The 15,246-nt window shown below is 48.1% G+C and overlaps 1 protein-coding gene and 1 pseudogene across 1 annotated transcript in view; one reads left to right on the forward strand and one right to left on the reverse strand.

The window, feature by feature from the left end:
- The window catches only part of pkhd1l1.1 (PKHD1 like 1, tandem duplicate 1), a 44,015-nt gene extending 41,249 nt beyond the window's left edge, over positions 1 to 2,766 (forward strand). The window contains 2 exon segments of the mRNA XM_055055099.1: positions 1,539 to 1,692; positions 1,988 to 2,766. Coding sequence (XP_054911074.1) covers positions 1,539 to 1,692; positions 1,988 to 2,478 — 645 coding nt within the window. The 3' untranslated portion in view covers positions 2,479 to 2,766.
- A 975-nt stretch (positions 2,767 to 3,741) lies between these two features.
- LOC129375823 (antigen WC1.1-like) overlaps positions 3,742 to 15,246 on the reverse strand; it is a 46,519-nt pseudogene continuing 35,014 nt past the window's right edge.

A 15,246-nucleotide genomic window follows, 5' to 3' on the forward strand; every position in this document is an offset into this window, starting at 1 on the left:
GAAGCTTTAGCTTTGGAAACTGTCAGAAATACAATTAGCAGACAGGAAGAGAAGCACAAATAAAGAAATAAATCCATCCATTGTCTGTTCACCCTTGACCCTGCTGGGGTCAGTAGGAGCTGCTGCCTCTCCAGCTACGTTCTGGGTGAGAGGAGGGGTCGCCTGGACAGGTCACAGGTCGCCTGGACAGGTCACAGGTCGCCTGGACAGGTCACAGGTCGCCTGGACAGGTCACAGGTCGCCTGGACAGGTCACAGGTCGCCTGGACAGGTCACAGGTCGCCTCACCGTCACAGTTAAAAATAAACAAAAATGTAAATGATTAATAAATCAAAGTATTCTCAGATGAGTGTGCTTCTGGTAAAAGCTTCAATTTGAACAAGATTGTTGTAGGATTTTTGGAGAATGTATTTATTCCAGAGGGAATTTTTGACCTAAATTAATAAATTCCTCAAAATTCATGAGGTTGGCCAAAATATACAAAAATATTCCAACTGAACCCGGAAACTTACCGTTACCGGGCGGGACTCGGCCCGTTACCGCAGGAAGCTGCTAAGAAAAGGTTTTCAAAAGACAGAGCAATAGAGAAAAAGGCAAGAGTGTCAATTTATGACCCAGTTTTTCTCCGAGGAGGATAGACTGAGATTTTCAACATTTAGCATAGTTAGCTTAGCTACAGACAGTTAGCCTCCTTTTCACCAGCACTTAATGAACGAAGGAAAGAAATGAGCAATATATTGATAACTTTTACCAGGTGACACCAGGTGAGTCGGTCAGCAGCAGCTCTAGTCCTTCCTCTGCTGACGGAAGTTAAAGCTGCAGTAACTTTTATAAAACAGATTATTTTACATGTTTGTTCAAACTGTCATCATGTTGTGACAGTTTGGTATAGAAAGAATCTGTGAAACATCTCTTTCCTCTGCTTTCTCCCACTGATATCTAGAAACAACCAATCAGAGACAGGAGAGTTTTAGTGCTGCCAATCAGCATCTCATGTGGCTGCTCATCCCTCCCTTGCTCTGTGCTATGCTGTAGCTAGCAATCACGATAAGTTGTTTCTCCACCATTAGCACATTTAGCAGTGAATGAATGAGTTGATTGACAGCGCTAAGACCCTCCTCCTGGTTCTGATTGGTTGTTTTGGTGGGATTGTTGCATTAGCCAGTAATAGCAGCTCAGGTGGAGCAGATTGATTGTTTTCACAGATTATCTGACATGCTGCCAGCTTTAATACATATGGAGATGTTAAATTAACGTTATATTGTGCAGCTTGAATAAAATGCAACTTCATAGTATTTCTTGAGAATCTTGAGTTGCTTCATGTTTATTTGACATGTTGCCTTTGACTGTTGCTGGTGGGGAGAGATTTCAGGATCTAAAACTGAGAAACTATTTCAACAACCTACTTGCAAACTGCATGCAGACAGTTGGATGTCAAATTTATGAGTAGTAAATATTGTCTAGTATCACTATTGGACCAAAGCAAGTGTTTGTCCTGGCAGCGCGCCGCCGCCCGGTAACGGGTCGTGTGTGTTTCAGGGTAACTGCGTCTCGGTGGGTGTGACCTCGCTCACCGTGACGGCCGGCCTGAAGAACGCCAGCGGCGCCCCGGTGGGAGGCCTGGACGGGAACGCCACCATCCGCTTCAGCAGCTGCTGGGCCAACTTCAGCGACCTCTCCATCCTGACCAGCGGTGAGTTGACCCCTGACCCCTCACTCTACTGTACCCTTCACGGTAACGGGCAGGGCTGCACCGACTGCAGTTTTCTGGCCGATCGCCGATGTTTAGAGAGCCTGAGCTGCAGATTCTGATTTTGGACGATGCCAATTGTTTTTGTCTGAAATTCTTCCAAAAACAATAAGAAAGTTACTGGCGATCAACAGTGACTGGCCATGAACTGGTGGGCGGGGCTGGCCTGGTGGGCGGGACTAGAAGTCAAAGGGATAAATCGGTGCACCGCCAGTAACGGCCCGTCTTCTCTCTGCAGGGGAGAACCTGACAATGGTCTTCACTCTGAAGGACTGGAGCGCCCAGTCCAGAACCTTCTCTGTGGTGGACGTCCCGCCCTCTACCGCCACCGGGGGGCCGCCCTCTACCGCCACCGGGGGGCCGCCCTCTACCGCCACCGGGGGGCCGCCCTCTACCGCCACCGGGGGGCCGCCCTCTACCGCCACCGGGGGCCCGCCCTCTACCGCCACCGGGGGCCCGCCCTCTACCGCCACCGGGGGCCCGCCCTCTACCGCCACCGGGGGGCCGCCCTCTACCGCCACCGGGGGCCCGCCCTCTACCGCCACCGGGGGGCCGCCCTCTACCGCCACCGGGGGCCCGCCCTCTACCGCCACCGGGGGGCCGCCCTCTACCGCCACCGGGGGCGACAGCGTGTTCAGCTCCGCCTCGGCTGCGTCTGCAGGCGGTCTGTGTCTGATCAGCGTTATCTATGAAGTGGCCTGCTGCTCCACCAGCCTCACCCTCTGCTAGAGCGCCCTCTGCTGGTCATCAATGTGTTTCCTTTGGGTTTCTCGTGTCCCGTAGATCAACCTTATAACAGGTTCTGATCCAGTTTAGTCCCAGAACTCCTGAAATTTTTAAGTTGTTTTCTTTGTTTCTTGTTTACGGCTTAAAATAAAGAAACTGACAGAAAATCTGAAGTCAAAGCTGCAATAAGATGAGGAACAAACCTCCGTATGTAATCAGTGATTCTCAAGGAAGAAATGAAGTTTAAACTGTTTGATTGTTTCAGATGAAATAAAGTCTTGCATAACTCTGGTTTGGTCGTCTGTCTGTGGAAGTTTTCTAGATGTTTCTCATGTAGATCAGCAGGTTTCCAGCCTCTGCTTCAGCAGTTTCATCTCTCAGGTTTGGCTGAAGCAGAGCGTCTGAAACGTCAGCCTTGAGGAGAGACTGCAGACACTCACTCACCTGCTCAGGTGTCACAGATCAACCCTGCTCACCTGGAGAACCTGGAGAACCTGGACCAGGAACTCAGACAGATTCTACATTAAACATTGCAGCAGAATCCAAAGTTTCTCTGATCGGAGACTTTAGTCCTCTGAAGAAGAGGAGGAGGAGGAGGAGGAAGGTGTACTTAGTTCCTCAGATTGCTGCATCTGTTCTTGTTGACTTAATTTCCAATATTATGATCAATTTAGTCGATCAGCAGAACCTTTTCAGCATCTCGACGTGGAGCAACGAGAACGAAACGTCTGGAATGAGAAAAATGAGACGAGGAAAAATCTGAATCTGCCTTCAATCCACTGAAACTACAATATTTGACATCAATAGAGCAACGCCTCACTGGGCCCAAACAGGAAGCCGGGTCGGACCGCAGGCCGGACCGCAGCCCGGAGGTTTTAATGGCTCCCTTGATGAGATGAGGTCAATCCGCCGGGGTCAGTGGAGTCGAGGTGGGCGGAGCCTCAGCGGTTGCTGTGGATGGTAACAGAGTCTTCGCCCGTATGGATGACATCATCAGGTGGACTTGAACTCCAACACGCCAACAAAAATCCAAGGTAGATTTTAGAGAAGAAGACACAGGGAAAATACTCAGAGTACCAGCAGAACCGGACCGGCAGAACCAGCCGCCCCAACAGTCTTGACCTCATGGCTCCCCCTGTTGGTGGAACAGCAGAACAACCTCAAGACAACGACTAAAGTTCCCAACAAATAGTTTCTGTTTGGCTTTAAAAAACAATAAATAAAAACTACCTGGATTTATTAGGAGAATCAAGATGCATGTTTGGACATCTGTGCAAATTTAATTAATATCTTTGGCACATTTTGAGTTTTAAACCTTTTATTTTGAGTTTGCATGATTTAAACAAATCAAATCCAAACACTGAATGTGTTTTAAAGTGTCATCAGCTGTAAACTAACAGTTAGAAAAGTAAACATTTCAGACGGAGAAAAGCTTTGATGAGGAAACGACTGAATCAGAGACAGGAAATAAATCCTGACTCATCAGGACTGGATTCTGAGCTAAACCTCCGACCTTTAACCTCTACGGTCTTTCAACATGGCTGCCTGATTGGCTACGCCTCCTGACACACTGAGCGCGCTCAGTTTGCTCCTCTCTGCTGATTGGACCAAAGTTTGATCCAATTTCTGGTCAGGAATGAAAATCGGATTTCTGATCTAATGGTTTCACAATCTGAAGATGAATCCATGAATGTTCCTCTGGGGGCTTTGGGCTGTCCTTCCTCATCCTCCTCATCCTCATCAGATGAAGCTTCTCAGTCTGGGCTCACAGGACAATAATCATCATCTTCATCACCATCACCTAGTGACAGAGAAGCTTCAGCATCGTGATGATGGACGTGTGAGGTCGTCTCTCGCTGACCTTTACCTGAGCTTGGCTCCGCCCCCTTCCCTCCCAGTGCAAACTGGAAACCAGTGTTTGTGTAGGGTGGTGGGCTCCCAGCCCGGTTCTGACCCGGTTCTGCTGTCACTGCAGGCGACCCAGAGAAACGTCCATGAAGTACAGATGACCTTCATCGCTGAGTAGATAAAGGATGGAACCTGCAGACAGAAGGTCACTCACGGTTCTGTTGGCGTCTGGACCCACCTGACCGGGTCGGGTTCTGGCTGGGAATCACGTTTTCGTAGCATTCGCCAGATGAGGTGCTGGATGAGTCGAAGGAATCCTCCGAGATCCTGGACACTCGGCCGACCCGACCGTCTGCGCCGGAGCCTGGAAGGTAAAACCAGGAAGCTGATTGCTGGAGCTGCAGCAGGTTGCTGGAGCTGCAGCAGGTTGCTGGAGCTGCTGCAGGTTGCCGGAGCTGCAGCAGGTTGCCGGAGCTGCAGCAGGTTGCCGGAGCTGCAGCAGGTTGCTGGAGCTGCTGCAGCAGGTTGCTGGAGCTGCTGCAGCAGGTTGCCGGAGCTGCAGCAGGTTGCCGGAGCTGCAGCAGGTTGCTGGCGCTGCTGCAGCAGGTTGCCGGCGCTGCTGCAGCGCCAGCAACCTGCTGCAGCAGGTTGCCGAAGCTGCAGCAGGTTGCCGGAGCTGCAGCAGGTTGCCGGAGCTGCAGCAGGTTGCCGGAGCTGCAGCAGGTTGCCGGAGCTGCAGCAGGTTGCCGGCGCTGCTGCAGCAGGTTGCCGGTGCTGCTGCAGCGCCAGCAACCTGCTGCAGCAGGTTGCCGGAGCTGCAGCAGGTTGCCGGAGCTGCAGCAGGTTGCCGGAGCTGCAGCAGGTTGCTGGAGCTGCAGACTGACTCACCTTCCTCACTCAGGCTGCTGAGAGCTGCAGGCCTCGCTGGCGGCTGCAGGTCTGTTCTGTATCTTTGAGAATCTGCAGAGAAGTGCAGGTTGCATCAGTCTGAGCACAAAGCCTGCAGCAGCTCCACTGCATCGGCCTGCAGAGGCTGAAACAAAATGCAGCGCAGCTCCATACCGCAGGCATGCAGAATTCCCATGAAGCGAAACCAGAGACAAAGACAGAGCAGGAAACAGGAAGGTGTCTCACTGTGAAAGGTGGACATCCTGACGGACGGCTCGTGGTCTGGGTCTCCCAACGCGCCGTCAGCTCTCCTGATCTGGGTCCACACGGTCCTGGAGCCGGATGGGACTTGGAGACAGAAACACACAGAATGAATCGACTCCACGGTCTGACCGCCTGCAGCGCCGCTACGGCCCGTCGGCACGGCAGCAGGTGGCTGAAGCTGGAGGGAGACGCTCCAAACTCACCGGCGGGCGGCGGCGGGACCGGACCGGCTCTCGCCAGGTTCTGGTCGGCCTTGGAGAGCTTCAGAGGATCGCTGGGCGCCGTCTGCCTGGAGCGAGCCGACCGCAGGAGAAACACTGCACACAAAACAAGGACAAGACTTCAGACAAACTGAAAGGAAACCAGATATTTATGAAAATCAAAGCTTTCAGCAAGTCTGACGTTCAGCACATCATCAGGAAGATGATCTGATTTATGCAACTAAATCTGAGAAAGTCATGACATCGTCTCCTCCTCACAGGTTGCTCTAACTGTCAGGTTGCTCCAACCGTCTGCTCCGTTGGAGCAACCTGTCCTCAGCGATCTCAACTTTGCTACAGTGCACTTTGACCTTTGGTCGTACCGTTTCGTCGCCTGTAAAGGCAGCAGAGAACCAAATTCAGGATGGCAAAAACAAGCAGTCCAAGAGCCAGAACCACGATGCTGAGATGTTCAGGTGACAGAACGCCGACGAGACGAGCTGGGAGCAACGGACAAACATCGGAAAGGTCAGAGGTCAATATTCCTGACAGTCTGTTGATCGCTTGTGAAAAATACAATTCAACTGTTAAATGTTCACCTGTGGTCATCAACTCAGTCACACCTTCTGTGGTTCCTCCAAAAAACGCCTTCGAATCTGCAGGGAAAACAGGAAAAGATTGAAACAATGTTTAGGATTCAGATTGGATATTACATGAAGCTAACAGAGAAACTGCTGGTGAGGATGAAACAGTGGAGAAAGGAAGGCAGGATGATCGGACCGGTTGATGTTTGGATGGACAGGGAAAGGAAATGAAATAACTTTGAGGAATTATGATATTTTTGTATCTTTACTTTTCATTCATTTTTTGAGGAAAACATTTCAAATGTTTGCAGCTCCTACAAATAAAGAAGAGCAGCTTGTGCAAAACGTGGACATTAGCAGGAACAGACCAGATGTTTGATGCAAACTGACCTGAACACACCACACCAGCATCCTCTTTGTGTCCGCAGTCAGACTTTTCCTGGACACCCGGACAGAACCACAGGTTCTGCTCGTTCCCGGTGCAGTTCAGCTCGTCCAGGTGGATCGGTCCGCTCCCTGGAGGGAACAATCCGTTCTGACCGGTTACCCTGAGAGCGCCGCCACAGCCCAGCTGGGAGCAAACCACGTTGGCTTCTCTCAGGTCAAATCTGTCGTCACACACCGTGCCCCACGTCCCGTCCTTCCATACCTCCACCCGCCCAGCACACTGGTCCCCATGTCCCTTCAGCCGGACAGAGTGATGACCTGAAGACAAAATGACCAGGATGTTAACACAGGAAGTTACACCTGAAAACAATCCAGTGATTGGTTTGAGACGTGGTTGGTTCCATTGCTCCCAGTAAAGCCCCACTAGTGACATGTGGAAGAAACTCCACTTCACTTCATCTGGAACCAGTTGGGTCGGACTCTCCAGTCCGGCACTCAACTGGTTCCAGTCTGAATTGAAGAACTGGGATTTCTTTGTTTCAACAGGAAACTTCTCATCAAGAGGTCAGAGGTCACATGTTCCCAAGGTCCAATCCTAAGACTTGTCTGCATGGCTCAGGATTGACAAGTAATCAGATGAGCTACCATGACAACGCAGATGATACACCAGGTGACCTTTGACCCCATCCAATCGCTGAACAGATGCAGAGAACAGATCAAAGTGTAGCTGAGCCAAAGCTATCTGTCTAGAGTTATAGATCTAGACAGATAGAGATCAGGTTGACCTCTGACCTGAACCACCAGAGCCACATAAAGGCAGTTACAGAGTCGGCCTTCTCTCAGGTTCTGGTTCTGGTTCTGCTCTGCATCCAGAACCAAACATGGAGAAGCAACATTCAGCTTCTATGCACCACAGATCTGGAACAAACATCCATAAAACCAAAGAACAGCCGAAAGCCTGACTCCTTTAAGGTTTAAAACCCAAATGTTACGTCTGAAGCATCGGAACTGGACCGTGGTTCCGTCACGGTGCCTCGCTGTCCGACTCCTGGAACTTTTCTACCTTTAGCTGCTTTTCAGGCTTCAAGCATAAAGATCCAAAATGTTTATTATTTTGTGACAAATCAACAACAATCATGAGGTGGAACAAAATTTATTGGATATTTTAAAACGTAATAAAAACAAGTGATTTCATTGGTCCTTCAGGGCAGCAGATTCACTCAGAGGTTCAGTTTGGATGATCCGATGTTGAGCTTCAGGAAGACCAGGGAACCCCAGGCGGCTCCGATACTGCTGGAAGTTTAAAGCCCGATTTGGATACAAAAAGATTCAAACATCTGGAGGATCACAGAGCAGGCGATCGATCGCGTTGAAACGGAAGGAGCGTCAGACCAAAGACCCGCCAAACTTTCCTCTGGAACAAGGAGAAGAAAGATCAGAGCTGTAGCCAGGAAGCCAGGATCACTCTGGATCTACAGGATCACTCTGGATCTACAGGATCACTCTGGATCTACAGGATCACTCTGGATCTACAGGATCTACAGGATCACTCTGGATCTACAGGATCACTCTGGATCTACAGGATCACTCTGGATCTACAGGATCTACAGGATCACTCTGGATCTACAGGATCACTCTGGATCTACAGGATCTACAGGATCACTCTGGATCTACAGGATCACTCTGGATCTACAGGATCACTCTGGATCTACAGGATCACTCTGGATCTACAGGATCTACAGGATCACTCTGGATCTACAGGATCACTCTGGATCTACAGGATCTACAGGATCACTCTGGATCTACAGGATCACTCTGGATCTACAGGATCACTCTGGATCTACAGGATCACTCTGGATCTACAGGATCACTCTGGATCTACAGGATCACTCTGGATCTACAGCTGAGGGGGAGAGAATGTGGCACAAATCTGGCCTTGATGGCAGAGTGGCAAGAACAAAGACATTTCCCAAAGAGATCCATTAATAGTCGGGTTTAAAGTTCACCACAAGCCTCAAACCTGCAGGAAGGAGCTCATCCCCCTGTCAAACATGGTGGTGGCAGCGTCATGGTTTGGGCTTCTTTTCTTCGGCAGGGAAGATGGATGGAGCCGAATACGGAACCATTCAGGAAGAAAACCTGAAGAAACCCTAAAGACTGGGAGGAAGATTTACCTTCCAACAAGACAACCGTCCCAAACCACAACGCAACGGTTCATGAGTGGAACGGCCTAGTCAAAGTTCAGACCTGAATCCAATGGAGAATCTGGAAAGAGCTGAAAACTGCTGTCCACAAGCGACTCCATCCAGCAGCACTGAGCTCCAGCTGGTTCCAGCAGAATGGGCCAGAAGGTCAGTCTGTCCACTGCAGCTGCAATCACACCACCAGGTGGCGCTACAGAGTCTTAACGCAAGGAGGCCGATAGTATTGCAAGCCCCACTTTGAATGTTTTTATTAGTTAACGTTTAAAATATTCAATAATTTCATTTCACCTCATGATTGTTGTTGATTCTTCACAAAACAATGAAAATTTTTACATCTTTATGTTTGAAGCCTGAAAAGTGGCAAAAGGTTGAAAAGCTCAGTGGGCCGAATCCTTCAGCGAGGCTCTGTGTTTGATTCTGTGCTCCACCGTTTGTTTTCTTGGAGAATCAAGAAATCTCACCACAAAGCACTTCTGTGAGCACGACGCATCCTGCAGTAAACGTCTCTGAGCAGTTCTGCAGATGGTGGTCCTGGTACCGACAGTCCTGGAAGCACTTGTCTTTGGGAGGCAGGTTGACTTTATACACAGCATGAACTCTTCCACATTTAAGGTCCTGGCAGATCCACTCAGCCACAGTGTCTGAAAAATCCGGTGGGAGTGGAACCGCCTCCCCACTCCTGTTTCCAGGCAACCTGAAAGTCCACCTGCATGTGCTGCCGAGGTGATGAACGTAAGGGTCGTCTGAGGGCACAGAGGGTCACAGAGCAGAGGATGAGGAGCAGGATGAAAACTGAGAAAATACTCAACCATCAACCACTGAGGAGCAAATGTGGAGCAGAATCTGCAGCAGCCTGAAGGATTTTAGACACACAGAGCAGAGCGTCATCAGCGTAGCAGGATAAACAGGTAATGATGTTAAATTAAAGGTCATTAAAGGTCATTAAAGGCCATTAAAGGTCGTTAAAGGTCATTAAAGGTCATTAAAGGCCAAAAAAGTCCATTAAAGGCCGTTAAAGGACTTGACCTCAAAGACAAAGCAATGGAAACGATGCAGGAAGACATTGTGATCAGAGGTGAGGGACGTGCCAATACATCTCCAAGACAGAGCTCGATCAGAGGATTATTCTGTACAACAAAGTTCTGCAAAACCACCTGATAGAAGGTGAAAACTGTTAATGTCCTTCACTTCAATCAGGTCCTTTTTACACAAATCTCTGATTGTTGGTCTGTTTCCTGTAGCTTCCTGCAGAGCCTTTCAGCGGCTGCTCACCGTTTCTCCAACACTGCTTCTACTCAAACAGACGGTTCTAGTAGTAATCCAGAACCTTTGGGCCCAGCAGTCAAGGCTTGGTCAACCTCCATTGTCTCTGTATGATTGTGAAACTTTTGTAATTTTAATCTTTAACCTCTGCAGCTCTTTCCCCACCCCTGCACCATGTATGGTTACTATCATGAATATATTGAAGTCGTTCTCCGTGACGTCTCCAAACTCCTCCCAGCCAGAGTCTTTGCCTCAGCGACCACCCGAGCCACACGGCCTCCTGGTACAGCTGCTACTGGGCAGCCGTCGGCCAGAAAGGTCCGACAGGACTTCTGCTTCGGCCTGACGGCATCAACCACCGTTCAGCAGGCGGCGGGGTCAAAGGTCATAAAGTTGCTCGTCAAGATATTGTTTTTCAGATCAAAGACATTAACATTTCTTGACCTGGTTCCCTTTCAAACTATGAACAAAGCAATAAAAACAAGCTGCTTCCTAGAAAACGTTTCTCAGCAGCAACAAATACAAACATCCAGATATGAGAAGCTGCTGCTGTGAATCCAACAGGGAGAGACGGAGGAAGCGAAGGAGGACAGACCTGAAGACGGAAAACTGAACTAACATTAGGCCCTGCTTTCATGTGACAGAGCGTCTATGTTTGCTAGTCAGAGAGCGATTCTGCTTCCTGTCCTGTAGGCTGCGTTTCCCTTCCTGTGATTCTGCGGGTTCATGGAGCATCTGAGGCTGTTTGTCTCAGAAACTGCAGCGTGTTTGATGCCAGCCTGCGTGGGAGCGCTGCAGCTGCTGCAGCACCCAGACGCACTTCCTCAGCAGGTCACCCCACATCCTGCCACCGCCGCAGCATCGCACTGCAAGGTGCTGCGCCTGCCTGATGCGGGCCGAGCCACCGGCACCAGAACTGCAGGACGAGTTTGGGTCTCTGTCAGGACGAAAGGCTGCAGATCAACGTCTTACTCACCGTCCAGGTCTTCAGGTGCCACTTGGACCCCAGGAGCTGGAGTGGAAGCATCAAGGACGGCTGAAATGAGGAATAAAGGGAGTTTAGTTTTTCATTTAAGAGCAGCATTGTCAAGCAACAAGCTGCAGAAACACACAGAATATGTAGAGCAGGATTATGGATTTAAAACACACAGACTGGGAGATTCATGTTCAGTTGTAGAATCAAGTTTTCAAGAAGCGCTTGATAAAATCCAAAGAAATAAGATCTGGAGCCGATTCCATCTTTCAATCCTCACTGCCCTTTTTCTGTCCAACACTAAGAACCTGCAGCAGCATAAAGAACAGGTGGCAGCGGGCAGACTCTTACAGGAGACGTTGAGACGCTGTGGCCGAGTCCACACCTGACAGCACAAGGACATTCAGAAAGCTGCTGATACCAAATTCCTTCTGACAGACGATCAGAATCCATCACAGAACACCAGCTTCGTTTTAAAGGCTCACAACTCTGAAAAAACCCCAGATATTTAGAATCAGTTTGTGAACCTGAAGAGCAACAGATCGATGCCTTTTGTCTCGTCCAGATTCAGAACCAGCTTCAGTTGGGAAACCAGTTTGAACTGCATTGAAAACAGACTGTAAAAAGTTATTTAATTTGTCCAGAAATAAAACCCTGGAAGGAAAAACTGAAATCAGACGCAGATCTTTTCTCATGCTTGAATTATGTCAAGGAAAGTTATTTGAATTACAGACAAAACACAATGAAGAAGAAGAGCTGAGATCAGATGAACTCCAGAAAAATCCATCTGGGTTCCAATAACCGTAAAACAGAAGCTCAAAGTAAGATGTGGATGTTGCAGATAGCAGCTGCAGTCCTGCTGCCTCCTCTCAGCAGGTGATGTGAGCTTTACCTGGACAGAGCCAGCTCAGCTGGAGGAAGCAGAGCAGCTGAAGCAGCTTCATTTTGCTGTCACAGCCAGGAGATGCTCCTCCACATCAACCTCTTCTTCTTCTTCTTGTCAGACTGAACTCTGCATCGCAGCAGGAAGTGAAACATCCGGGGCTCCAAGTCTCTTCTTCTGCTCTCAGAAACAGCTGGACATGACAATAGAATCATTGGCAGCAGTAAGAAAACCACAGACACATGATTTTAACTGTGGGAACATTTGCAGAAATAAAAGTTTAAAAACATTTAATTCATTTCCTGTTTTACAACTGAGTCAAACTTTCCGTTCTGAGGCAGTCAGAGCCGCTGTGGACGGCTTTCACTACATTTCTGTGGACTCGTCCCGACAGCTGCACGCCGTGAACCAGTGGAGGAAAAACCCAACAACACCAGCAAAATGTGCTTTCTGCTTTCATGCTGTTAGGGTTAGTTCAGGAGTTCCTCAAGGTCCAAACCTGAGACACCTTTAATTGAAATAAATAAGTGCCCCCCCATGTCTTATTAGCAGGTACTGCAAGGTATTTTCTCTGGTCAGGACCGACTCCAGGATCAGTGGATCCCATGAATGCAGTTGTAGATGGACTGAGCAGACTGGACCTGTATCCCCCTGATGATCCTCTTGTTGCTCTTGTTGGCAATTGATTAGTGGCCAAAATAAGAGATTGCTGAACAGGCAATCCAGACGATTGCCTGACGATAAAGAACAACTCAGTGAGGGTGAAATAAATAAAGTTTTCAGTTCAGGAAGAAATGCAGACAGACAACATTTCTCTTTCAAAATAAAAACTGAAAGAGAAATTCAACACATGCCAAATCAAGTGATAGGATTAAATTAATAACCTATATAAATACTGATTATATTTTAGAACTAAGATTCTATGTCTGTTTCTGGAATGTGTGCTTTGTGTGAGATGCCTGCAGGAAGTGATGAGCGTTTCGAATGGGGCGCAGATATCAGCTGACCTGAACTAACCCACAGCGTGTAAACTAACCCACAGCAGGTAAACTAACCCACAATGTGTAAACTAACCCACAGCAGGTAAACTAACCCACAATGTGTAAACTAACCCACAGCATGTAAACTAACCCACAGCATGTAAACTAACCCACAATGTGTAAACTAACCCACAGCAGGTAAACTAACCCACAGCCTGTAAACTAACCCACAGCGTGTAAACTAACCCACAGCAAGTAAACTAACCCACAGCCTGTAAACTAACCCACAATGTGTAAACTAACCCACAGCATGTAAACTAACCCACAATGTGTAAACTAACCCACAGTGTGTAAACTAACCCACAGCAAGTAAACTAACCCACAGTGTGTAAACTAACCCACAATGTGTAAACTAACCCACAGCAGGTAAACTAACCCACAGCATGTAAACTAACCCACAGCATGTAAACTAACCCACAGCATGTAAACTAACCCACAGCATGTAAACTAACCCACAATGTGTAAACTAACCCACAATGTGTAAACTAACCCACAGCATGTAAACTAACCCACAGCGTGTAAACTAACCCACAGCAGGTAAACTAACCCACAGCGTGTAAACTAACCCACAGCAGGTAAACTAACCCACAGCATGTAAACTAACCCACAGCAGGTAAACTAACCCACAGCGTGTAAACTAACCCACAGCAAGTAAACTAACCCACAGCAAGTAAACTAACCCACAGCCTATAAACTAACCCACAGTGTGTAAACTAACCCACAGCCTGTAAACTAACCCACAGTGTGTAAACTAACCCACAGCCTGTAAACTAACCCACAATGTGTAAACTAACCCACAACCTGTAAACTAACCCACAATGTGTAAACTAACCCACAGCATGTAAACTAACCCACAGCATGTAAACTAACCCACAGCCTGTAAACTAACCCACAGTGTGTAAACTAACCCACAGCCTGTAAACTAACCCACAATGTGTAAACTAACCCACAGCAAGTAAACTAACCCACAGTGTGTAAACTAACCCACAGCAAGTAAACTAACCCACAGTGTGTAAACTAACCCACAGCAGGTAAACTAACCCACAGCAGGTAAACTAACCCACAGCAGGTAAACTAACCCACAGCATGTAAACTAACCCACAATGTGTAAACTAACCCACAGCATGTAAACTAACCCACAGTGTGTAAACTAACCCACAGCAGGTAAACTAACCCACAGCGTGTAAACTAACCCACAGCAGGTAAACTAACCCACAGCGTGTAAACTAACCCACAGCAGGTAAACTAACCCACAGCGTGTAAACTAACCCACAGCAGGTAAACTAACCCACAGCGTGTAAACTAACCCACAGCAAGTAAACTAACCCACAGCAAGTAAACTAACCCACAGCGTGTAAACTAACCCACAGCCTATAAACTAACCCACAGTGTGTAAACTAACCCACAGCCTGTAAACTAACCCACAGTGTGTAAACTAACCCACAGCCTGTAAACTAACCCACAATGTGTAAACTAACCCACAACCTGTAAACTAACCCACAATGTGTAAACTAACCCACAGCATGTAAACTAACCCACAGCATGTAAACTAACCCACAGCCTGTAAACTAACCCACAGTGTGTAAACTAACCCACAGCCTGTAAACTAACCCACAGTGTGTAAACTAACCCACAGCTTGTAAACTAACCCACAGTGTGTAAACTAACCCACAGCCTGTAAACTAACCCACAGTGTGTAAACTAACCCACAGCCTGTAAACTAACCCACAGTTTGTAAACTAACCCACAGCATGTAAACTAACCCACAGCTAGTAAACTAACCCACAATCTGTAAACTAACCCACAGCCTGTAAACTAACCCACATGTGTAAACTAACCCACAGCGTGTAAACTAACCCACAGCAGGTAAACTAACCCACAGTGTGTAAACTAACCCACAGCAGGTAAACTAACCCACAGCATGTAAACTAACCCACAATGTGTAAACTAACCCACAGCATGTAAACTAACCCACAATGTGTAAACTAACCCACAGCAGGTAAACTAACCCACAGCGTGTAAACTAACCCACAGCATGTAAACTAACCCACAATGTGTAAACTAACCCACAATGTGTAAACTAACCCACAATGTGTAAACTAACCCACAGCATGTAAACTAACCCACAATGTGTAAACTAACCCACAGCAGGTAAACTAACCCACAGCGTGTAAACTAACCCACAGCAGGTAAACTAACCCACAGCCTATAAACTAACCCACAGTGTGTAAACTAAC

The sequence above is a fragment of the Poeciliopsis prolifica genome, unplaced genomic scaffold, assembly GCF_027474105.1.
Source record: "Poeciliopsis prolifica strain line A6 unplaced genomic scaffold, Auburn_PproV2 SCAFFOLD041, whole genome shotgun sequence".
Classification (NCBI taxonomy): domain Eukaryota; kingdom Metazoa; phylum Chordata; class Actinopteri; order Cyprinodontiformes; family Poeciliidae; genus Poeciliopsis; species Poeciliopsis prolifica.